This window comes from Molothrus ater, chromosome Z (genome assembly GCF_012460135.2).
Source record: "Molothrus ater isolate BHLD 08-10-18 breed brown headed cowbird chromosome Z, BPBGC_Mater_1.1, whole genome shotgun sequence".
Classification (NCBI taxonomy): domain Eukaryota; kingdom Metazoa; phylum Chordata; class Aves; order Passeriformes; family Icteridae; genus Molothrus; species Molothrus ater.
Genome location: NC_050511.2, coordinates 9,679,875 through 9,701,156, shown reverse-complemented (window position 1 = coordinate 9,701,156; position 21,282 = coordinate 9,679,875). Strand labels below are relative to the sequence as shown.

The 21,282-nt window shown below is 62.4% G+C and overlaps 3 protein-coding genes across 3 annotated transcripts; 1 reads left to right on the top strand and 2 right to left on the bottom strand.

Annotated features, from left to right (window-relative positions):
* Nucleotides 1-9: 9 nt before the first annotated feature.
* HINT2 (histidine triad nucleotide binding protein 2) lies at nucleotides 10-1,636 on the bottom strand. Its single transcript, XM_036403268.2, has 5 exons — nucleotides 1,568-1,636; nucleotides 595-753; nucleotides 407-511; nucleotides 258-330; nucleotides 10-153 (listed from the first exon to the last, which is right to left on the bottom strand). The coding sequence occupies exons 1-5, from the start codon at nucleotides 1,619-1,621 to the stop codon at nucleotides 62-64; spliced, it is 483 nt and encodes a 160-aa protein (XP_036259161.1). The 5' UTR covers nucleotides 1,622-1,636; the 3' UTR covers nucleotides 10-61.
* Nucleotides 1,637-1,851: 215 nt separating this feature from the next.
* Nucleotides 1,852-6,300, bottom strand: TAF1C (TATA-box binding protein associated factor, RNA polymerase I subunit C). The gene is made up of 14 exons (XM_036404028.2): nucleotides 6,118-6,300; nucleotides 5,936-6,029; nucleotides 5,689-5,795; nucleotides 5,502-5,597; nucleotides 5,349-5,419; nucleotides 5,015-5,262; nucleotides 4,830-4,940; nucleotides 4,594-4,717; nucleotides 4,412-4,483; nucleotides 4,158-4,293; nucleotides 3,935-4,063; nucleotides 3,613-3,787; nucleotides 3,342-3,479; nucleotides 1,852-3,053 (listed from the first exon to the last, which is right to left on the bottom strand). Exons 1-14 carry the CDS (start codon nucleotides 6,247-6,249, stop codon nucleotides 1,882-1,884), a joined length of 2,805 nt encoding a protein of 934 aa, XP_036259921.1. The 5' UTR covers nucleotides 6,250-6,300; the 3' UTR covers nucleotides 1,852-1,881.
* Nucleotides 6,301-9,474: 3,174 nt separating this feature from the next.
* Nucleotides 9,475-19,450, top strand: TMEM8B (transmembrane protein 8B). The gene is made up of 14 exons (XM_054517867.1): nucleotides 9,475-9,665; nucleotides 9,769-9,860; nucleotides 13,125-13,314; nucleotides 14,342-14,549; nucleotides 14,681-14,814; nucleotides 14,949-15,208; nucleotides 15,459-15,814; nucleotides 16,114-16,210; nucleotides 16,407-16,530; nucleotides 17,869-18,011; nucleotides 18,190-18,368; nucleotides 18,454-18,600; nucleotides 18,675-18,791; nucleotides 18,953-19,450. Exons 1-14 carry the CDS (start codon nucleotides 9,475-9,477, stop codon nucleotides 19,286-19,288), a joined length of 2,574 nt encoding a protein of 857 aa, XP_054373842.1. The 3' UTR covers nucleotides 19,289-19,450.
* The last annotated feature ends 1,832 nt before the right edge of the window (nucleotides 19,451-21,282 follow it).

Genomic DNA, 21,282 nt, shown 5'->3' with positions numbered 1-21,282 from the left:
CAGAGCCACTGAAGTTGCCACCAAGGAGATGTTTTATTAGAGAGCAAGTGGGTAGTGGGCATTAGCCAGGGGGCCAGCCCATCTGCCGCCCCCCCAGCACATGGAGGTGTAGGTGGTAGACAGACTGTGCGCCATGTTTCCCATCGTTGATTACTGTCAGGAGAGGTACAAGGGTCAGGCCACCCTCTTTGTCCCCAGCCCCCCAGGAGTACCAGTGAGGGTCCTGCCCCATGGCATGATAGGGGATATCAACTCACCAAGGCGGTAGCCATCAGCCAGCCCCTCTGCCTGTGCCGTGCTTGCCGCCACCACCATCAGGTGCCCCAGCAGCTGAAGGAGGGGGGAGTGGCAGGTCAGCACTGTATGACCCCCACCACCAATGTCCCAGGGACCTCTCTGGACTCACCTCAGTGTCCTGGGGACCCACGCGGCTGATCCGGGGGATGGGACGCTTGGGGATCACCAGGAAGTGCACGGGTGCTTGTGGGGCCACATCACGGAAAACGAGGCACTACCAGGGGGAGCAGGGTAAGCCCCACACCCGTGGGTTCTGCCCCCCTGCCTCGGTGGGGACACAGCTGCTGTCCCAGCTACCTTGTCATCCTCATAGAGAATGGTGGCAGGGATGGTGCGGTCGATGATCTTGCTGAAGATGGTGGGCTGCACTCCTGCCTCCTCGCCAGCCGCTGCTGCCTGCTGCGCCTTGCCCACCTCCCCATCCTGTCTGCCGGGCGCTGACACACACCGCCGGAGCTGCAGGGCATACGTGGCTTACAGCCTGTGCCCATGGGGACAAGGACAAGGACACCACCGTGGGGGTGGGTGGGGGCATGTGGGGGAACACGCGTGCAAGGTGATAGAGGGGAGCACATGGGTGTAATGGTGGGATGCAAGTGGGGGTGGCAGGGGACACGTGGGGGGATGCACAGGGGGCTGACATGCAGTGCACGCTGGAATATGGGCGAGGGATGCATGTGGGGTGATGCAGGGTACACTGGGGGTGATCGGACTAATGCATGGGGTGATGGTGGATGTGATGCGGAATGCATGTGGAAAGTGGTGGGATTCATACAGGGGTCCTGGGGGTGCACACGGGAGTGATGCTTGGCTGTGACGGGGGTACCACATGGGGCACAGGGGGGTGCACACGGGGTAACAGTGATAGGCGTAAGAGAGGCAGATGCCCAGGGGGCTGGTAGCAGGCTGTGCTGACAGGGGTGACCGGGGACTATCCACAGCCTGGACAGTGGGCTGTGCTCACTAGGCTAACAGGCGGCTGTCCACAGGCCTGACAGAGATCTGTGCCCTGGGGGTGCGGCTGTGCCCAAAGAGGCGCACGCTGGGCTGGGAGTGGATACCCACGGGTGGATACCGACGGGTGCTCCGAGGCGCCGGGCCGTGGCCTAGGGGTGCGCGGGCCGGCGCTCATGCCCGCCGCGGACTTTGCCCGAAGGTGTAAGTAATGGCGAGCACGGTATAGACCCGCTCTATTGCCCCTGTTACCCCGCACACCCCGGTGTGCCCCCCTTATCCCGGGTCCCCCATCCCCGCGTCCCCCCGCGCCCACCTGCGCCGGGCGCAGCGCGCCCCGCACCAGTCCCCGCGCCAGCACCGCCGCCATGGCCGCCGCTCCCGCCCCCGGCACTGCACCCGCCCCGCTCCCGCCCCCTTAAAGCGCCACCACGCCGGGCATGCGGGCAACCTTCGCGTTGGAGCATCCCGGAGGGAACCCTTCGACCGGGGAAGATGGTCACTCCCTCCCCGAGGGGAGTCCCAACCCCGGGCGTCCGGCCCGACCTCCCCTGCCCCTAAGCGTGGGTGCCTTGACCAAACAATTGAGGACCCCGGGAGGAAGGCTGTGCCAAGCAGGTTTATTTGCACTCAGAAGCCCATTCGTGGGCGCTTGCGGCGGGGCTGCGAGGCGGAGGACAGCTGGCTCTGTGAAGACGGGAAGCACAGCTGGCTGGCCTGGCTGCCAGGGAGCTCTGGGGGCTCGGGGGGCCCCTCGGCCCACACGGACAAGTAGTCCCGCAGCGTTTTCCGCCGCTCCTTGGGGATGCCGCGGCAGCGCAGGCTCTGTGAAGACAGCAGGGCTTCGTCGGGCGCTGGTGAGGGTGGGTGGCTGCGAACTGGGGGGCTGCCTGCTGGTGGTGAGCCCTCCTGGGAGAGAACGGATGGACGGCCGGGGGAGAGCAGCGAGGGGCCCACATCACTCAGCTCGGACAGCTCAGACTGGTAGGTGAGGGAGGAGGTGAAGCTGGCCGAAAGGCTGCGGTGGCCCTGGGCTCGCTTCTGCCGCCGCCGCCGCTCCCGCAGTGCCCGCTGTCTCTGTGCCACACTGAAGCTCGTCCTCTCCTCCCACCACTGGTCCCAGTCCCCAGCCCAAGCTGCTGTCAGACGGTTACTCAGGGGGTCCAGACCCCCTGCCAGCTCCAGGGTCTGTGGCAGGGGAGCGGGCTGGAGGGCCAAAGGCTCCCAGCGCTGGATGCGGCCCCGTTCCTGCATGGTTTGGCGTAGCCGCTGGCGCATCTGCTTCTGCAGGCTACTGGGGCCTGCTGGCCCCTCCAGATCTCTGCGGGTGAAGAGGCGCCTCTGGCTGAGGCTGGGGGGCCAGGTGTGCTGGGGAGGCTCCCTCCAGGCCCTGGAAAGGGCCCTCAGCCAGCGGCGGTACCGCAGGGCTGCAGCTGGGCTGGGCACTGCTGGCGAGGGCGGGGGGCTGGCAAAGGGCTCCTGCAGTAGTTCAGCTTCGTCCAGGGGTGCTGGCGTGCCCACGTCCTCCTCCTCCTCGTGGATAATCACCTCCAGGTTGGGCAAATAGAATGTTTGCTCTTCCTCCTCTTCTCCCTCACTGCCCAAGCCATGTGGGCTGCTGGCTGGAGCCTCGAAGAGGGGGGAAGAGCCAGGGGCTGTTGTGGCCTCATCCCTTGATGGGGGTGCAGGGGGCTGTGCTGCCTTGTGGATCAGCCTCTGGCAGAAGACATCCCCAGCCTCAGAGAGCTGGAAAATCAACATGGACTTGCGTGGTCCATCCTCCTGCAGTGTGGCAGCCAGCCCTGCAGGAAGAGGAAAGGCATTGTCACCAGGGTTCCAGTCCTAGGAATATTTCAGGGGCCTGGCCAGCAGTGGGGACTGCCTCCACTCCTCAGTGGGCACCCTCACTGCTGACTCCTGCCCTGTACATCCTTTTCTATGTCATTAATCGCTTCCGCAGCATTGTTCAGGGCTTTGCTCTTGCTTTTTCAGCCACCCTCCAGCCAGGCCATGACAAAGGCTACACTTCCACTCTGTTCCACCTTCTCCCCCACCAGGAGCTGCAGCCTGGGCCGGTGTGGGACACTCACCTGCTGCAGGGGCTGAGAGGCGCTGCTGGAGCAGGTGGTGGCGGTGCGGGAGCTGGGTGGGCAGGTGCTGCAGGCACTCTGCGATGCTGTGCAGCTTCTGTGGAGTCCCCGCCAGCTGACAGGCCGACTGGCTGCCCCCTGAGGAAACACCCCAAAAACTGTCTGGTGAGCACAGATGCCAGAGCAGCAGCTGATCCCAGCAGCAAAGAGGCTAGGAGGGAGGCACAGAGGAGCCTTGGCTTTGTAGCACCCCTGGAGCTTGATCTCTTACCCCAGTATTGCAGAAGCAGCAGCTCCTGCGTGCGGGATGCACCAAGCAGCATCTTGTGGCTCCTCCCAGGTTTCCCTGGCATCAGGTGAGCAAAGAGTGGAGGTGCCTTCATCATGTGTGCCCACTTCAGAACAGGCACCAGTGGCAACCGCTCATCCAGCACATACATGGAGAACTAGGACAGAAGTCTTGGCTCAGACACGACACACCCCAATGCACCATGGCAGCTCCCCTCAGATGGAACACCCTCATGCCCCGTGGGCACTGGGAGACACAGCTGTGCAGCGTGTGTTCCCCAGCTCCCAGCTGTGGTGGGACTCACCTGGGTGGTGACAAGGTACTGTGAGGGGTGAGCCCTGCCCAGGTACATGGGCAGCACCACACGCTCGCCCTGCTGGCAGCCAGCTTCCTCGCCCACCTTGAACAAGTCGAAGTGGCATCTCTTGGGGGCCTACAGCAGTGGAACAGGGCACAGTCAACACTCTGGGCCGTGGAACCGTCTTCCCTGCCTGCCCCAAGCCCCACGCCCACCCTCCCAAGCTCACCCGGGCATCCAGGCACTGCAGGCCGGTGCGGTCAGCACAGCTGAGCACCCGTGGGTGGGCAGTGAAGTCACTCCACCGCCAGGGTGAATGGTCCCGAAAAAACATGGTCTGGGGGTCATGGCGCAGCTGCTGCAGCCTGTGGGGAGATAGCAGTATTGGCATGGGGGAGGGCTGCCCCAGTCACTTGGCCTCCCATCCCCTGGGACTCCACTGTCTGCGAGAGTCCCTAGACAGCCCTGAGTGCCCTCTCTCACCCAGTCTCAACGCTCCAGAGGTAGACGGTCCCACTCTGGGTGCAGACAGACAGCTCCCCGGGAAGGTGAGGGCTGCAGGACAGGGGGCACAGCATCATCCTGGGGCGACAGAACCTGCCACACAGAGCAGGGCTGCGCCAGCAGAGCTCCCTCCTTGCACAACCCCTTCCTCCAACACCTACCTGACAGTGAGGCAGGAGGCAGGCACATCAGTGCAGATCACCTGCAGCGGGGTGGGAGCTGCTCCTGTCTTGCCTGGCACCCTCCAAACACCACAATGATAGTCTGAGCGAACCCCAACAAAATCTGCCATAGGGAAGGAGGTGGCACGTGATCTGGCAGCATCCCAGGGGGCCCCTGCTGCCCCTCCTCACTCCATCCTGTCTGCCTCGAGATGTGGATCCTGGGCATGGCTCACCTTGCCCATCCACACGGGCTGCAGCCACTTGCCGGATGCGCCCGCTGAGCTCAAACTGCGCTGGCGAGCCCTGGGCGTGGGGCAGCTCCTCCAGCACCACATCCTGGAAATCTGAGGTGCTGACTAAGGGCAGTGCAACACAACTCCCACTTCCCGCCCCAGGAACACCCCATGGGGAAGGATACAGAGGTGGTTCATGGCCTGTCCTCCGGGGTGCACCAGGCGTCCCACGGGTGTCTCCCCGTCCTCAGGGGGCAACCAGGCCAGTGCCCCCCCAGTGAGGCTGTCATCAAAGAGCAGGTTGGACCACTGCTGTGCCAGCTCCTCGTGCAGGCAGTCTGCCAGCAGCCCCAGTGGCACCTCGAAGAGCCAGTCACGACAGAGGTGGGAGAACCAGCGCAGGCGGGAGGCCAAGTGCTGCCGGGGGCAGCCGCTGCAGGGCATGGAGAGCATCAGGTGGGGGGACAGAGCAGGAGCCCCCGCAGACCTCTGCAGGGCAGGGGACAGAGAGACGCTCACCGTCGGGCCTCCAGGCGGTTGATGTCCTCCACCAGGGCCGTCATCCGGATGGTGCTGTTCCGGGCTGGTCTCTACAGGAGTAGGGGGCAGAGTTTGAGACTGGCAAAGGGAAGGGTGGGGAATAGCACTGTTAATCCCTGGATAGACAGTGACCTTCAGCTTGGCGTTTCCCAGGTAGAAGTTCTTGTGTAGCAAACGCCCCAGGGAGCCAAAAGCATCTTCTGGGTGATCCACAAAGAAATGGCCCAGCTGTATGGGAGGGAAGGGAAAGGGTCAGTGCATGCAAAGGTCCCCCACTGCCCCCCAGGTCCATGCCAGGATGCAACACCTCAAATCCCACCTGCTTGGCGAAGTCCAGAGTAGCTCCAGACTTGCCTGCCCGGAGCTTCCTGCACAGGCTGCTGCGGTACAGGATGTCCTGAGGCGCAGGCGAGGGGATCCAGCAGCCTGTGGGGAAAAGGCAGAGCCGCTCGACATCACATGGAGCACAGGGACGCCGCTCAGCACCGCGGGGCAGCGGCAGCGATAGAGGCGGAAGGCACGTTCCCCCCAGCCCCCGAGCTCCCTCCCGCTCCCGCGGCTCTCACCCGCGCTGGGCAGCAGCACCGGTACGGCCGCAGCCTCGGCGGCTTCCCACCTTTCGCCCGTCGCGCCACGGCGGGGCACGAACGACGGCTGCGCCTGTGGGGAGCGAAGGGGGAGAGTCAGACCGACCCCTGAGCGTCCTGCCCGTTCCCTCGGCCGGCCCGGCCCCGCGGCAGGGTCTCACCTGGCGGCGGCCGGGGCCAGCCTCCAGCACCTGCCCGTGCTCGCCCCAGCCGGCGACCGGCGCGGGGCCACCCTCTTCCCGCGGCGGGCCGGCGGTGAAGTATGAGGGGAAGAGCGCGGCCGGAAACTCCATGGCCGCGGCACCGGGCACGGGGCTGCACGCGGAGACGGAGCGGCCACCGCGAATGGCGTCACCGCCGCGCTGCGCTGCCGCCACCAATCAGCGCCCGGGAACAGCGCGGGACAGAGCGCCGCCGGCGGCACGGCCACGCGGGCCGCTACCGCCCCCTGGCGGCCGGAGGGTAAAAACGCACGGCCGGCACGGGGAGAGGGACGGGAGCCGCATGGGAACGGGAAGGGCAACGGGAAGGGGAACGGGAAAGGGAACGGGAAGGGGAACGGGAAGGTGAAGGGGAAGGGGAACGGGAAAGGGGAAGGGGAAGGGGAAGGGGAAGGGGAACGGGAAGGGGAACGGGAGCGGGAAGGGGAAGGGGAAGGGGAACGGGAACGGGAATGCGAACGGGAACGGGAGCGGGAAGGGGAAGGGGAACGGGAACGGGAACGGGAACGGGAACGGGAAGGGAGGGGAACGGGAACGGGAGTGGGATGGGAACGGGAACGGGAACGGGATGGGAACGGGAAAGGGAGCGAGATGGGAACGGGAACGGGAACGGGATGGGACCGGGAATGGGACTGGCACCGGGAACGGGAGCGGGATGGGAACGGGAACGGGAACGGGAACGGGAATGGGACAGGAACGGGAACGGGAACGGGAACGGGAACGAGCAGAGGAAGTGATGGGACCAGGATAGGAACGCGAGGGGATGGGAACGGGAACGGGCGAAGGGGAAGGGGAAGGGGAACGGGAACGGGAACGGGAAGGGGAACGGGAGCGGGAAGGGGAAGGGGAAGGGGAACGGGAACGGGAACGGGAAGGGAGGGGAATGGGAACGGGAACGGGAACGGGAACGGGAGTGGGATGGGAACGGGAAAGGGAGCGAGATGGGAACGGGAACGGGAACGGGATGGGACCGGGAATGGGACTGGCACCGGGAACGGGAGCGGGATGGGAACGGGAACGGGAACGGGAACGGGAACGGGATGGGAATGGGACAGGAACGGGAACGGGAATGGGAACGAGCAGAGGAAGTGATGGGACCAGGATAGGAACGCGAGGGGATGGGAACGGGAACGGGCGAAGGGGAAGGGGAAGGGGAACGGGAACAGGAACGGGAAGGGGAACGGGAGCGGGAAGGGGAAGGGGAAGGGGAACGGGAACGGGAATGCGAACGGGAACGGGAGCGGGAAGGGGAAGGGGAACGGGAACGGGAACGGGAACGGGAAGGGAGGGGAACGGGAACGGGAGTGGGATGGGAACGGGAAAGGGAGCGAGATGGGAACGGGAACGGGAACGGGATGGGACCGGGAATGGGACTGGCACCGGGAACGGGAGCGGGATGGGAACGGGAACGGGAACGGGATGGGAATGGGACAGGAACGGGAACGGGAACGGGAACGAGCAGAGGAAGTGATGGGACCAGGATAGGAACGCGAGGGGATGGGAACGGGAACGGGTGAAGGAACGGGAATGGGAATGGGTGGGGGAAGCGGTGGGACCGGGATAGGAATGGGATGGGAATGGGAACGGGAACAAGCAGGGGAAATGGTGGGACCCTGATGGGAACGGGTCGAGGATGGGCAGGGGAAGTGTTGGAACTGGAACAGAACTGGGCACAGGGAACAGTGGGATAGGGCCGGACTAGGACCAGCACTGGGGAATCATCAGGACAGGACCCCGCCGGGGCACGGGCAGGAGGACGGGCATTGTTTCCTTCCCTCTGCTCCCCTCAAGGGCAGTGAAAGCCCCTGTGAGTCCTGCTAAGGGCACACCTGGTATTCGGTGGGCCTGGTTTTGTGGCCATGGGGCACCCCACACTCCAGCGGGGTGTGTGGGGTCATGGGACAGTCTCAAATATCTGGAGGTTGTGGAGTTGAAGTGCGGCTCCTGGAAGGCTGAGGGTGTGCCAGTCCCCAGTCCCAGCCTGCCCTTCCTCACCCCTGCCTGGCCTCAGTGAACCCACTCCCACCCCGGCTCTGTGCTTCTTCCTCCCCATAGGGTCATTGCTGCCTCCCCTTGAGGGACCCACCTGGCCCCGGGCCCCCATGGGAGCCCACACAGAGTTCAGGTTAGTCCCACGGGGCTCTGATGGGACCCTGGAGCTTTTGGAGAGTATCTGGAAGGGGGACAAGCACCCCTGTCCATTTTCCAAGGAGAGCATGACCAGCTCTCCCCTTGATGGTCCTTGTACATCCCTGTGCCAGAGGCCACTGGCCCCAGAGCTGTGCCGATGCTGTCTGCACTGGGGAGGGAACCCCCAGCCATGCCTGGAGAGGGTCTGTGCTCCGGGGAGGGTTGCTGGGCAGTCAGGCTGGGGTGGCTGCTCCTGCTGCAGCTCCCAGGATGCCCTGTGGGGAGCACAGGATGGGAGAGGAGCATTCCCATGAGCAGTAGCATTCCCTGCTGCCTCCATTATGGCCCAGGAGGATGGTGATGTCAGGGGAATCTGGGGATGATGTCAGGGGAGTTTGGGAAAGTGTGATGAGATTGTTTCCAGTCAAGTTGCCCTCATCCCTGCAGGCGGTGCCCAGACCCCCTCTGAGGGACACCTCCTCTCTAAGATACATGTTACAATTTGCTTTAAGAAGGTGGTAGCCACTGGTAAGAAAACCACCTGACCCCCTTACACAGTCCACCTGGGATAGGTAGCCCTTACCACCTTCAGCTCCATAGGTAGCCCTCATTGCCTCCCATCCCTTTCCCTAGTTCCAGGGCATGCCAACAGCTCCATGTCCCTCTCCATTATATATTTCTGTGCCCAGAGCATATTCCTGTCCCCAGGCCCATGTCCCTATCCCCTAGACCCACATCACTGTTCTCTGTCATTTTTCTGTCCCAGCCCCATGTCCCTCTCCCCCAACCTATGTCAGTGTCTGCGGCCCCATGTTCCTGTCCCTCAGCCCCATATCTCTGTTCCCAGCCTATATCCTTGTTCACAGCACCATGTCCCTGTCCCAAGCCCTGTGACCCCATTCCTGGCCCATATCTCGGTTCCAGAGACAAGTCCCTGCCCCCAGCCCTGTGACCCCATTACCGGCCCATATTTCAGTTTTAGCCCCATGTTCCTGCCCTCAGCGCCTTGTTCCCGGTCTCAGCTCGTGTCCCTGCTCCAGACGGTGGCTCTGTGCCCCGTGCCCCCGTTCCCGGCTCCGTTCCAGCCCCATGTCCCTGTCCCTAGCGCCTGTCCCTGTCCCCAGCCCTGTGCCCCAGTTCCCGGTCCATATCTAGGGTTCCAGCCCGATGTCCCTTTCCCGCAGCCTCCCATCTCCATTCCCGCCCGTGTCGCTGTCCCTCCGTGCCCCGGTCAGCGCCGGGTCCATCCCGGGGGGAACGGTGGGGGGGGGGATTGTCTCTCGGGGCGGTCGTGGCGTGGCGCGGCCGCCGGTGATTGACGTGCCAAGGGGCCAATGGCTGCGCGGGAGGCGGTCCCGGTGGGCGGGGGCGGGTGACGTCAGGGCCGCCGGTGCGCGGCGGGGCGGCCGGAGGCGCGCGCCCCACGGCAGCCGCGGCGGCGGCGGCGGCGGCGGCGATGGCCCGGCGGGGCGGCGGGGGCGGCGGGCAGCGCCTCCCGCTGCCGCTGCCGCTGCTGCTCCTGCCGCTCCTGCTCCTGCCGCCGCCCGCCGCCGGTGAGCGCCGCCGGGAGACCGGGGCGGGGGGCGCGGGTGTGGGGCGGCGGGGCGAGCGCGGGACGGGGCGCGGGAGCGCACGTCGAGGGTGCCGGCGCGGCGGGGGCTCGGCTGTACCGCGGGGGACGCGTGTGCGGCGGGTGGGAGAGGCGGCGGAGCGGAGAGCGGGGCTCCGTGCGGCGGGACGCGAGGGATGAGCTCGGGATGGGTGCGAGGTGCGGGAGCCGTGGGGTGTGGGGGTGCGCGCAGTGGGGCGGGGGGCGGCTGCGGACGGAACGCGGGGCTGTGTGCGCTGGGCAGGAGCTGTGGGGCTCGGGGTGCGTGCGGCGGGACGCGGGGATGAACTTGGGATGGGTGTGAGGTACGGGAGCCGTGGGATGTGGGGTGTGCGCGCAGTGCGGGGGTGGGATTGGAGCGCCGGGATGTGCGCGGTGGGCAGGGGGATGCAGGCACGGGGCGCGGGGTCCGTGCGGCGGAGCACAGGACAGCGCGCCGTGGGGCAGCGGGATGAGCGTGTAGTGGGCGTGAGGCAGAAGAGCAATGGGATGTGAGGGGTGCACGCAGTGGGGCGGGGGCCAGGTGGGAATGGAGCACGGGGGTGTGCGCGGTGGGCCGGAGGGCTGGAGGTGTGAGTCACGGGGCAGAGGGATGAGCTTGGGATGGGTGTGAAGTACACGAACAATGGGATGCGGGGTGTGCGTGCAGTGGGGCAGGGAGTGGGTGAGATGCGGTGAGCAGAAGGGGTGCAGGTGGGGGGTGCGGGGCGCCATGTGGTGGGGGTCAGGGGATGCACTTGGAATGCAGCTTGGGATGAGCTACACCAGCCATGGGATGTGAGGTTTGCATGCAGTGGGGCAGGGTGCGGGTGAGAATGGAGCACAAGGGCACAGTTTTGGGGGGATGTCATCCTGGGATGTGGGGTGCACATGTGATGGGACACGGTGAGTGTGGCACAAGGGATGGGGCCAGCGTGCAGTGGGGTGTGGGGCAGATATGCTGCAGAGTACAGAGGTGTCCCCAGCTGGGTGTGGGGTGTCATGGGACACAGGGTACACCTACACTGGGACATGAGGTGGGTGCGATGGACACAGAGATGCGTGTGCAGGGGGCTGTTTGCATAATGGGCTACAGGGACGCCTATGTACAGGGTACTGGATGTCTGTGGAATGGGATGCGTGGATGTGCGTGCAGTGGGGCACGGTGTACCCATGCAGTGGGGGAGACAGATGAGCAGTGGGGTGCAGAGTTGTGCGTGCGGGGAGGACGCAGGCAGTGCACGGGCAGTGGAACACCCTGGGACGGAGGCGTGTGCGTGGGCAGTGAGTGGGCCCGGGGGGTTGCAGATGCAGGGCAGAAGGCTGTGTGCGTGCAGGGGGCAGCGGAGATGGACAGCCTGCAGAAACGGGGGTGTGTGTCCAGCGGGGCGTCATGATGTGCGGGGGATACATCAACGACAATATGAGACCAGGAGCAGGTTGTGGGGCAGGGAGCTGGCTTAGTGACCGAGATGTGGAAGGATACTTGGGGGCTTCGAGGGGCATCCCCCGGGAAGGAGAGAAGCTGGCCGGGGCTGTCGGTGCCCGGTGCCGCGGTGGGGCGGCAGCGGGAGCTGTGCGCGGTGCTGACCGCCGGCCGCGGAGCTGTCCGCGGTGCTGACCGCCGGCCGAGACCTGAGGCTGTAGCCGCGGGGCTGGTGTCCTGCGGCTCTGGCCGCTGGCTGCCTGAAGCAGGGGGGCTTTGGCTTTTCTCCTTCCATCCACTGCGCTTCCATGGATAGTAATCGCAGTCCATCTTCCAGCACCTTTCCCCTGCTCTGGCTGCACTGCCATGCCGCCTCAGACTGACCCTCTGCTTCAACCAGTTCCCTCACCTTGCCCTGGGTGAGAGAGTTTGGAGGAGCTGCGCTGGGACTGGATAGCTCTGGGTCCTTCCCCCAGTTCCCCTTCTGGAGTTGTGTTCAACACCCTCCCTGGGGTCCCCTGCCAGGTCACTGTCCCCACGTGGGGCTGTGGAGTGACCAGGTGGTTCCTGGTGGAGAAATTGGGATCGAATGCTCTTGCATTGAGGAGACAGGTGCTTCATGCCTGGCTTGTGCCGGCTGGGAGTGAAGGGGAGGGGGAGCTGCCTTTGTTCCAGACAAGGGAGCAGATGCATGTCAGTGTACAGCCTGCTGGGGCTGCACACACGCAGCACAAACACACGTGCATACAAGCACATGCGCACACTCCCGGCCAAGAACATGTAGTGCAAAGCAGACCCTCTTCTCAGCTATCCCACTTCGTGCTGGAAAAGTCCTCCTGGGCACAGACCTGCTCCCACCCCACCCTCTGTTGGTCTCCCCCTTTCCAGCAGCTTGTGAAGAGGGGTATCTCATTCTTGCTGTGTCTCTAGAGAAAAATGAATGGGCCTTCCAGGCTGGCACTGGTGTAGTGTGGTAATGGTAGGTGAAGTTATGGCTGCTGTCTCTGGTCCTGCTCTCTCTTGTGACAAAGAAGTGGCTGTCTCACTGCTGCTGGGGCTCCTGAAAATCGACCTGTCAGGCAGCTTGTCAGGGGGAGGTGGCCCCCACCTGTGCTGTGGGCTTGCAGGAAGCATCTTTCAGACATGGGGCTGTGCACAGGCACACACCCCCTTGGGTGTGGGCTTGCACGCCTCCACTCTGCCGTGCACGCAGACTGCACCCACGTGTGCATATGTGCACACATATGTGCACCGTTCCTCCTCCACAAACCATGGGAGAGCTGGGAGGCAGTGCAGGAAGTGCTCTGCCTGCTCCTTCTTCTTGTGGCTCGAGGATGAAAGTCTGCACTTTATGATGGGCTCGGTGCTGAGCCTCCCCAGCAGGCAAATGAGGGGGAAGGTGTGTTCCTGTGGGAGCTGATCTGCTAGGGCATAGCTGAAGCCATGAAGAATATCCCTTTACTATTAGAGGTAAAATGCAGGGAGCAGAGCATGAGCAGCCAGGACCATGGGCTCCTCAGGCTACTGCAAATCAGTGCCCACAGCTTGATGAACCAGACTTGAGGCTGTGCTGAACCAGGAATGATGCAGACTGTGCCAGGGCTGGGTGACACAGCTGGGGACAGCTGACATCAGCCCTGGGCATTCACTGAAATGGCACTGTCCCAGCCCCTCCTGCCTCCAGGCTGCTGGATGCTTGTGACATAATCAGAGCCTGGGTGGTTGGCCTGCTCTGGGGGGGTGCTCCACCACCCCCTCCCCAACCCTTTGCCCCACTGAGAGCCGCTTGGGTCTCCTTTGCAGACGGGCTCTTTGTGACCGACTACTTCACCCGCACACCACGCAAGCTCAGCCCCTTCCGCTCCTTTGCCAGCATCGAGCTCTTCCACTTCCACATTCCTGAGGACACAGTCATCGCTGTTTGGAACCTCATCACCTTCAAGGAGCAAGGTGGCACCTTTGGGGATCAATGCCCAGACCGCAGCATCACCGTGTGAGTAAGCAGCCTAGCCTGCCTGTATCCTTCCTCCCTGCCTCTGCTGCTCCTGCCTGGATTTGCCCCACAGCTTGCCTGCTCTTGCCTGCTTCTTTAGAGTCAAAGAATCATAGAACCACAGAATCCTTTGGGTTGGAAAGGACATTAAAGATCATCTTGTTCCAACCTGCTACCATGGGACGTGTTCCACTAGAGCAGGTTGCCAACTGAGTACCATGAAGCTGCTTGCTCATCCCCCCTGCTCCCCCGGTGGGGAGGAGAATTGTGGAAAAAAAAGTAAAACTCGTGGGTTGAGATAAAAACAGTTAACTAATCAAAATAAATATGCCAATATCACTAATTATAAAACAGCTACAAAAATAATAATAATAACAACAGTAACAAAAAGGAGAGAGAGAAGTAAAACCCAAGAAAGATGAGTGATTCATCACACAATTGCTCACCACATGCTGACTGATGCCCAACCTGTCCCCCAGCAGTGATTGGTGGCTCCATGCCAACTCTCCCAAGTTTATACACCGGGCAGGAGGCTCTATATGGAACAGAATGGTATTCTGTATGGTATGGAATATTACTTTGGTCAGTTGGGGTCAGCTCTCCAGGCCATGCTCCCTTCTAACATCTTGTGCACCCACTCTCTGGCAGAGCATGAAACGCTGAAAAGGGCTTTAGGGTAAGCGCTGCTGAGCAACAACTGAAACGTCAGTGTGTTATCAACATTGTTCTCATACTAAATCCAAAACACAGCACTGTACCAGCCACTCAGAAGAAAATGAACCCTATCCCAGCCAAAACCCAGACAACATGTACGCTCTCTCCCCATGATTCATCTTCCCAGGACCAATGCAGGCTCCACTCTTCTGTGCATCTCACAGATGAACTGTTTTGCTTGAACACCCACTCAGGAAGGCTCAGTCTCCAGAAAGGTCCCAGCTTCCATGATGTCTTCAAGCACAGAGGAAGACACTCACATGTAGGACACACTGCCCAGCCTACACCCTGCTGACTGCTGTCTCTCCTGCAGGTATTTCCGCTCAGGGGCTCCATCTGTCATTAACCCGCTGCACACGCACTTCCCCAGGGACACGGCCGTCCCTGGCTCCTTCGCACTGACCCTCACCTGGACCCTGCCCAACCGCACCACAGGCGTCTTCAATGTCACTAGCCCACTGCCTGGGGACTGGTTCCTGGCTGCCCACCTGCCCAAGGATGAGGGCAAGATCTCTGTTAAGGTGAAGGGCCTGGAGGGACCATGGTGGGGCTGGGGTCTGACTGCTTTGGGCTGGCAGTGCTCAGGGCAGGTGTCCCAAGTGGGGGCAGTGCCTTGTGCTCCTTGCCCTGTGCTGACTCTCCTCTGCTGCAGGGGCTCTACGAGGAGTGCCAGTATCTCTTCCAGCCACAGCTCATTGTGCAGCGCCTGGTGAACATCGCTGTGCTGTACCCCGGTCATGTCACCGAGCAGAGCATGGCCCCCCACAACCGCTCCTGCCTCTACAAGTGAGTGTGAGAAGGTCACCCATGAAGGGGGCATTCTCAGGGTGGGGAGATGGGGGTGTCCCATCCCTCTGGCTTCCCTCCCCAGCCCTGTTAGTCCGTAGTGATGGGCACAGCCTGGCACTGCTGTCCCGCAGGGTCTTTGTGCCCAGCTACACATCGCGAGTACTCGTGGAGGTGCTGCGGTGCCGTGGCGCTGAGGGCTGCCCACTCTGGTTGCGTGTGCGGGCCAAGGCTCCTCCCTTGCACAACTCCACAACCCTGGACTGCCGGGAACACACTCCCTGCCAGCTGGCACAGGACCTGCCCTTCTGGCAGCACTGGTACTACGTGCTGGTGGAGAAACACCCTGGGGTGCCGGGCACTGTCTCCTTCCAGGTCACCGTGCAGCTCACAGGTGAGGGTGCATGTGGAGGTGTGGGTGGAGGCATGGTCTTTACTCTGCTTTGGTGTGGGGGCTAAAGGATGCCCTCAGGATCTGTCTGCAGCTGGGCACAGGGTTATACTCAGCTCTGCTGGGATGGGAATGCTGTGAGGTGTTGGGGCTGGGTTGCAAATGGGGATGAATGGCGGGCAAGAAGGAAAGGTGAGAATGAAGAGTGGGCTGGGGCTGTGTGGTGCCCAGGCTGATGGCTCTGTCCCTCCAGACTGTTCCCGACCCAGCCTGGCCCGGCCACCCTTCCTGCCCTCCAGCGCCTCCATGAACATGCCCCACTCCTTCGGCTCGGCGGGTGGGCTGGCGCTGGGGGACAGCCCTCCACCCACCAGCCCCAACGACACCAAGCACCCGCTCCCCATCCCTGTCACCTTGCACACCGAAGAGCGGTGCTGGCCTGTCCGGCCCACGCTGCGCAACGAGCTGGACACCTTCTCTGTTCACTTCTACATCTTCTTCGGGCCCAACGTGTCGGTGCCGCCCGACCGCCCTGCTGTCTTCGTCATCAACCTCCTGCCAGTGCTGGACAGTGGTGGGGTGCTCAACCTGGAGCTGCGGCTCAACGTGGTGAGGTGGCCACATGCACCCTGGGGGGGGCAGGGTGGCTTGGGATGGGGGGCAGGATGGGAGATGGGTGATGTCAAGGCTTCAGCAGGGCAGGGAACAGGATTTGGGGTCACAGGCAGTGGTTGTGAAGTTTTTGGGTGATGGAGAATGGATTAGGGTGCTGCAAGGCCCAGGTTCGGGGTGTTCTTGTGTGAAGGGCAGTGGGTTAGGGCACTGCTAGTTGGTGTGCTGTGATCCAAGTGCTGTCAGAGCAGGGGGCACCCCTGGCACTGGTTTAAGGCCATCTCCTTTGCCGTCAGAGCTCCCTGTGTGGTGAGAATGTGACAGTGTTTGGGTGTCTGAACCATGGAGTCCCACTGACATCTGGTGACAATGCCTCGGTCACCTGTGAGACAGGTAGGCTGGGCTGTGCATGTCCATCCTGCCATGTCCATGGGGTCACAACCCCTGTGTCTTGCATGAGGCTGGCTGGGGGGAGGCTGTAGAGACCACGAGGGCATGTGGCCCTGGAGCCTGGCACAGGGTACCCCTGTTCCAGCTCTGTCCAGGGCAGGGGGCTGCTCTGCTCACCCAGAGCTCTTCTGACCCACAGAGTCTCTGGCAGGCTTCCTGCTCTCCGTTAATGCCACAGCCAGCCTCAGCCGCCTGCGGATCCCCTACCCACAGACCGGCAGCTGGTACCTGAGCCTGCGCTCGCTCTGTGCCACGGAGCACGGGTAAGCCCCAGCAGCACATCCCCTCCCTGTGCCCCGAGGGGGGTGTCCTCACTGTGACCTGTGCGTGCCGTGGGTCTGTGGGTGCACCTGTGCCCTGCGCTGCTGTCTCTGCTCATTGGGTGCACGTGGCTTTGCGGGCCGTGTGTCACCGTGTGTCACCGCGTGTCACCGCGTGTCACCGTGTGTCACCGCGTGTCACCGTGCGAGCGCTGCGTGGGCACGGATGGCTCCGGCTCGCATCTGCCTGGCCATCTGCGGGTCCCCGCGGCTCTTCCCTCTGTCTCGCAGTTAGGAAGTGCCTGTCAGCCCGCGAACGCCGGGCATCTGTCAGCGCCTCTCTCTCCGCCCCCGTCTGCGGCACGGCCCATCTGTACCCGTGCCTGGGAGGGGAGCGGGCTGTCGCTGGGAGGACAGGGCTCTGCTCTGCCAGTGAGGGGCCATCTCTGGTCAGGCTGGGGCTCTGCTCAGCATCTCCAGGGACTGCTGTGGCTCTGTTCCTGGTCTCTGTGTCTGCCTGGAGCCCTGTGGAAGAGTGAGGCTGGTGTGTGTGTCTGTACGTGCAAGGATGCATGACTGCGGATGGTGCTGCATGCATGTTTGGGTGCATAGGTGCAGCCAGCTCTGTGTGCATGTTCTGGTTTGCACAAGCAGTCAGGGCTTTGCTGAAGCAGTCAGGGCTGTGTATGTTCTGCACACACGCATGTGCAGATTAGATTGTGTGAGGACACAGTCAGTGGACAGCAGACCCACGTACAGCTGGCACTGTGTGCATACCTGTGCATGTCGGGGTGCCTGTGTGTGCCCACCCAGCAGCTGGACATGCTGTCAGCATGTGGGGCTGCCTGTGCTTGGGGTTGCTGAAGCTAAGGAGTGCTGGCAGTGCCCAGAGTCTTTTGCAGGGGCAGCCCAGGGCAGTGGGGTTGTTGTGCCTGCTCTGACTCATCTGCTGCGTTTCTAGTTCACGCTGAGTTGCCAGCCACAGTCAGTCATTCCCTGATGGGCTCACACATGGCCATTGCAAGGCAGGGCGTAGTGTTTGCACAGCAAAAGCCAAATGAAATAGGAACCAGCTGAGTGTGCTGCTGAAGGCAGAGGGGCTTTAAGCGTGGCCACGTTCCTCCTGCTCACTCAGGCTGGCACAAACAATTGAAGCACACAGGATCCTTGGGGACCAGCTCTCAGCTACCTGTGCAGCACCAAAGAATCTCATTCTCAAGCTTGCCCAGTCCCTGGGTCTCCCATCACCTGCCAAGTCTGGGTGAGACAGGTGGCTCTGGTAGAGGCAGGAGCTCTTCAAGGGCCCAGGACGAGGGCTGACCCCTTTCTCCCACCCCGCAGGTTTGAGCCGTGCACCAATGTGACAGCTGAGGTGTACCTGCGCGCCTACCTCTCACCCTGCATCAACGACTGCGGCATCTACGGCCAGTGCAAGCTGCTGCGCACCAACAACTACCTGTACGCTGCCTGCGAGTGCAAGGCTGGTGAGAGCTGAGCCCGGCACCCACGGACCCTGCATCCTTCCCTTCCCTTCCCTTTGGATACCACTTGTGTCCCAGTAGTCCATTCGTGCCAGGTCTCTGCAGGGTGTTGGAAAGGGGGTTCACCCTTTCCAGACCCTGTGAGTGCTGCAGTGGTGATGGCAGCTCTCCCTGGTCACAGGCTGGAATGGCTGGGGCTGCACGGACAACGCTGAGGCTTTCTCCTATGGCTTCCAGCTCCTCTCCACACTGCTGCTGTGCCTCAGCAATGTCATGTTTGTGCCTCCCGTGGCTATTGCTGTCCGCAGCCACTACCTCCTAGAAGCTGCTGTCTACATCTTCACCATGTTCTTCTCCACTGTGAGTGTGTGTGGGGCAGCTGAGGGGCAGGCGAAGGGCTGGGGCTGTGCAGGGCAGCTCTCACAGCCTTTTCCTGCTACCCCAGTTTTACCATGCCTGCGACCAGCCGGGCATTGTGGTATTCTGCATCATGGAGTATGATGTGCTGCAGTTTTGTGACTTCTTGGGCTCTCTCATGTCTGTCTGGGTCACTGTCATCGCCATGGCCCGGCTCCAGCCCATAGTCAAGCAGGCAAGTGTGGGGAGGGAGCATGCAGGGCAGGCATGGGAGAGATTTATCCTGATGGGTGCCCCACTGCTCCACAGGTGCTCTACCTGCTGGGGGCCATGCTCCTGTCCATGGCTCTGCAGATGGACCGTCACGGGCTCTGGAACCTTCTGGGGCCCAGCCTTTTCGCTTTGGGGATAATGGCCGTCGCCTGGGTAAGATGATGTCCCTTATGTCCCCATCCTGACCCTGCCAGCATCTCCTCTCTGCTGCCCTCACTCTTCCCTGGCTCCTGAGGGGTGTGTCACCATGGCACAGAGGCCGCGCCTGTCCCTGCTGTGTGTCCCTGTTCCAGCCTGTCCTCTCCCCACCACAGACGGCTCGCACCATCCGTCGCCGCCACTGCTACCCTCCCACCTGGAAGCGCTGGGCTTTCTACCTGTGCCCGGGCGCGCTGATCGCGGCGGCGGCCGTGCTGCTCTATGCCTTCGTGGAGACAGAGGAGAACTACTTCTACATCCACAGCATCTGGCACCTGCTCATCGCCGGCAGCGTTGGCTTCCTGCTGCCGCCCCGCGCCAAGCCCAGCCGGCGCCTGGGGCCCCTGCCCCGGCGCAAGGGGTGTGGGTACCAGCTCTGCGTCAACGAGCAGGAGGAGCTGGGCCTTGTCGACCCCGCTGTGGCCTCCATCAACAGTATTTGTACCAGCTGATGCTACCAGCTCAGACTCCTCTGTCCTGGACAGCAGTCCTGTGGGGCTCGGCACCCACTCTCTTTGCTGGCCACCCCTCTCTGGGGTGCCAGGACTCCTCTGGACAGGCACACAGCCACCTGTGCCAACCTGTTCTTCCAATTACAGCCTGATTGAACTTGTCTCCAGGGGTTGCTGTGACTCAGTCTGGGGCAGAGCTGTGGGGTCTCAAGGCTGAGCTAGGTCACATTCCTCTCTTTGCCAGGCCATGGAGTTGCTGAGGGGATGTGGTTTGGTGTGGAGCAGAGGAATGGCAACAGTCTCTGGCTCTCAGTCAGAGCTGCCACTTTGTGGTGGCTACTCTAGAGCTGATGCAGCTCCAACAGAGCAAAGTGGCTGGCAGGAGGTGGGGAGCAGAGACCGTAGTGTTTTGGCTCCTGTCATGACAGGTTTCAAGGCTGGGATGTCTTTGTTGGGGCACTGTGCTCTCACAGATGGCTGTCATGTCTGACCCGGGAGCACCTATGCTGTACCAGGGCATCTAGGATCCTCTCCAAGCCTGCAGGACCGTGGTGAGCCCATAGCTGTAGGGGGGGTAGGTGCCACTGGGTGTTTCTGCTGCCTGCCACAGCAGTGCAGAGCTCTGAGAGGCCTCTGCCTTCAAAGGCCACATCCTCAGGAGCCCACAGCCTGTTAGTGTCACTCCACTGCCTGGACAGCCTGCCTCAGCACCCCACATGTCACTGTCACCCAGACTAGTGACCCTGTGTCCCTGCTGTTGCCCCCAGCGCTGTCTCTGCAGGGCACTAGGCTCCAGTGGGAGGGCACTGCATGGGCTGCACCCTGTGACCCGGCTGGGACAGCCCTTTCTCAGCCCCTGCTCCTTGTGTGGCTCATGGGCAGACCTGTGGGCTCAGCACTCACTGCAGCCAGTGGTGACCACGGTGTGGTGACACACTCTCAGGCTGTGTGTGTACCCCAAGGACAGGGGGGTTTCACTGACACAGTAGCTCAGAGGGGTCCAGGGAGGACAGGGAAAGTTTCACTGACACTTCTCACCCCTCTGGGGACTTCCCCAACCTCCTGAGAATTTCTCAGCCCTGCAGGGGTCTTCACGGTGGAATCCTGAGGCAAAGCTCTGCATCCTACCAGCCACATACTGGCTGAGCAGAGCCCACCCGCCAGCAGCCCCCCTCCCTGTACCCCTGGGGACAGAGCCCGGCACAGGGAGATTTACTGGATGCTTAACAGGATTAGCAACTGCAGGCAGGCAGGCAGCTATGTAATAGGATTGCAATCTAATTAAAACTGCTTCTTGGGAGCTGGGCCCCAGCTGGCCAGAGCAGGGTGGGCTTGGGGGTTTGTGGCAGTTTGTGGGGACTGTGGGGATGGGATTGGCAGAGCAGGAGGAGGGATGAGCTGGTGAGGACCATGGCAGTGCTGGTGAGTTCAGGGGCTTGCTGCCTCTGTCTCTGGGCCTTGGTGGGGACTATGCCCATGGGGAGCCAGCCTGGTGTGGAAGTGTGCTGGGCAGCCTGGGCAGGAGTCCCAGTCATTGTACAAGGACTGGGGAACCTGCATCTGCCATTTTCCTTCCCCCTGAGCTCATCCTCCAGCCCTCTTTCTGCCATACTGAATGTCCTGTCTGGCCAGGTGACAGATTAAGGATTAATTTTTTAATTAAGTCCAATTGCACCCCACTGGCAGTAGCAGCCCCCAGAGGATGAGGAGCTCAGCTTTAGCTTTCACATCAGCAAGAGGGTGGAGTGGAGTGCCCACTGGGCACAAATTTGTCCTACACCAATTCATCCCAGTTTCATGGAGGTGTCAGGGCTGCATGCAGCATCCTTACCCATCCCTCACCCCCTGTCTCACTGCTGCAGGGCTGAAGTGCAAACCTGCTGCTTGTCAAATTTGTGAAGACTCTACAATAACAGAGCCAGTGGTGGGATGAGCTGTGCCTGTGCAAGCTGCTGCACAGCCCCTGGCCTGCCTCACAGCAGACACCACGGGGT

Coding starts and splice junctions, on each gene's coding strand:
- HINT2 (XM_036403268.2), bottom strand. CDS start 1,621: ATGGCGGCGGTGCTGGCGCGGGGACTGGTGCGGGGCGCGCTGCGCCCG. Junction 754..1,567: donor GCGCGCTGCGCCCGGCGCAG/GTGGGCGCGGGG, acceptor TATGCCCTGCAG/CTCCGGCGGTGTGTGTCAGC. Junction 512..594: donor TTCTCTATGAGGATGACAAG/GTAGCTGGGACA, acceptor TCCCCCTGGTAG/TGCCTCGTTTTCCGTGATGT.
- TAF1C (XM_036404028.2), bottom strand. CDS start 6,249: ATGGAGTTTCCGGCCGCGCTCTTCCCCTCATACTTCACCGCCGGCCCG. Junction 4,718..4,829: donor AGCCCGTGTGGATGGGCAAG/GTGAGCCATGCC, acceptor TCCCTATGGCAG/ATTTTGTTGGGGTTCGCTCA. Junction 4,064..4,157: donor TGCAGTGCCTGGATGCCCGG/GTGAGCTTGGGA, acceptor CCACTGCTGTAG/GCCCCCAAGAGATGCCACTT.
- TMEM8B (XM_054517867.1), top strand. CDS start 9,475: ATGTCCCTTTCCCGCAGCCTCCCATCTCCATTCCCGCCCGTGTCGCTG. Junction 14,550..14,680: donor AGGGCAAGATCTCTGTTAAG/GTGAAGGGCCTG, acceptor CCTCTGCTGCAG/GGGCTCTACGAGGAGTGCCA. Junction 18,012..18,189: donor TGCCTGCGAGTGCAAGGCTG/GTGAGAGCTGAG, acceptor CCCTGGTCACAG/GCTGGAATGGCTGGGGCTGC.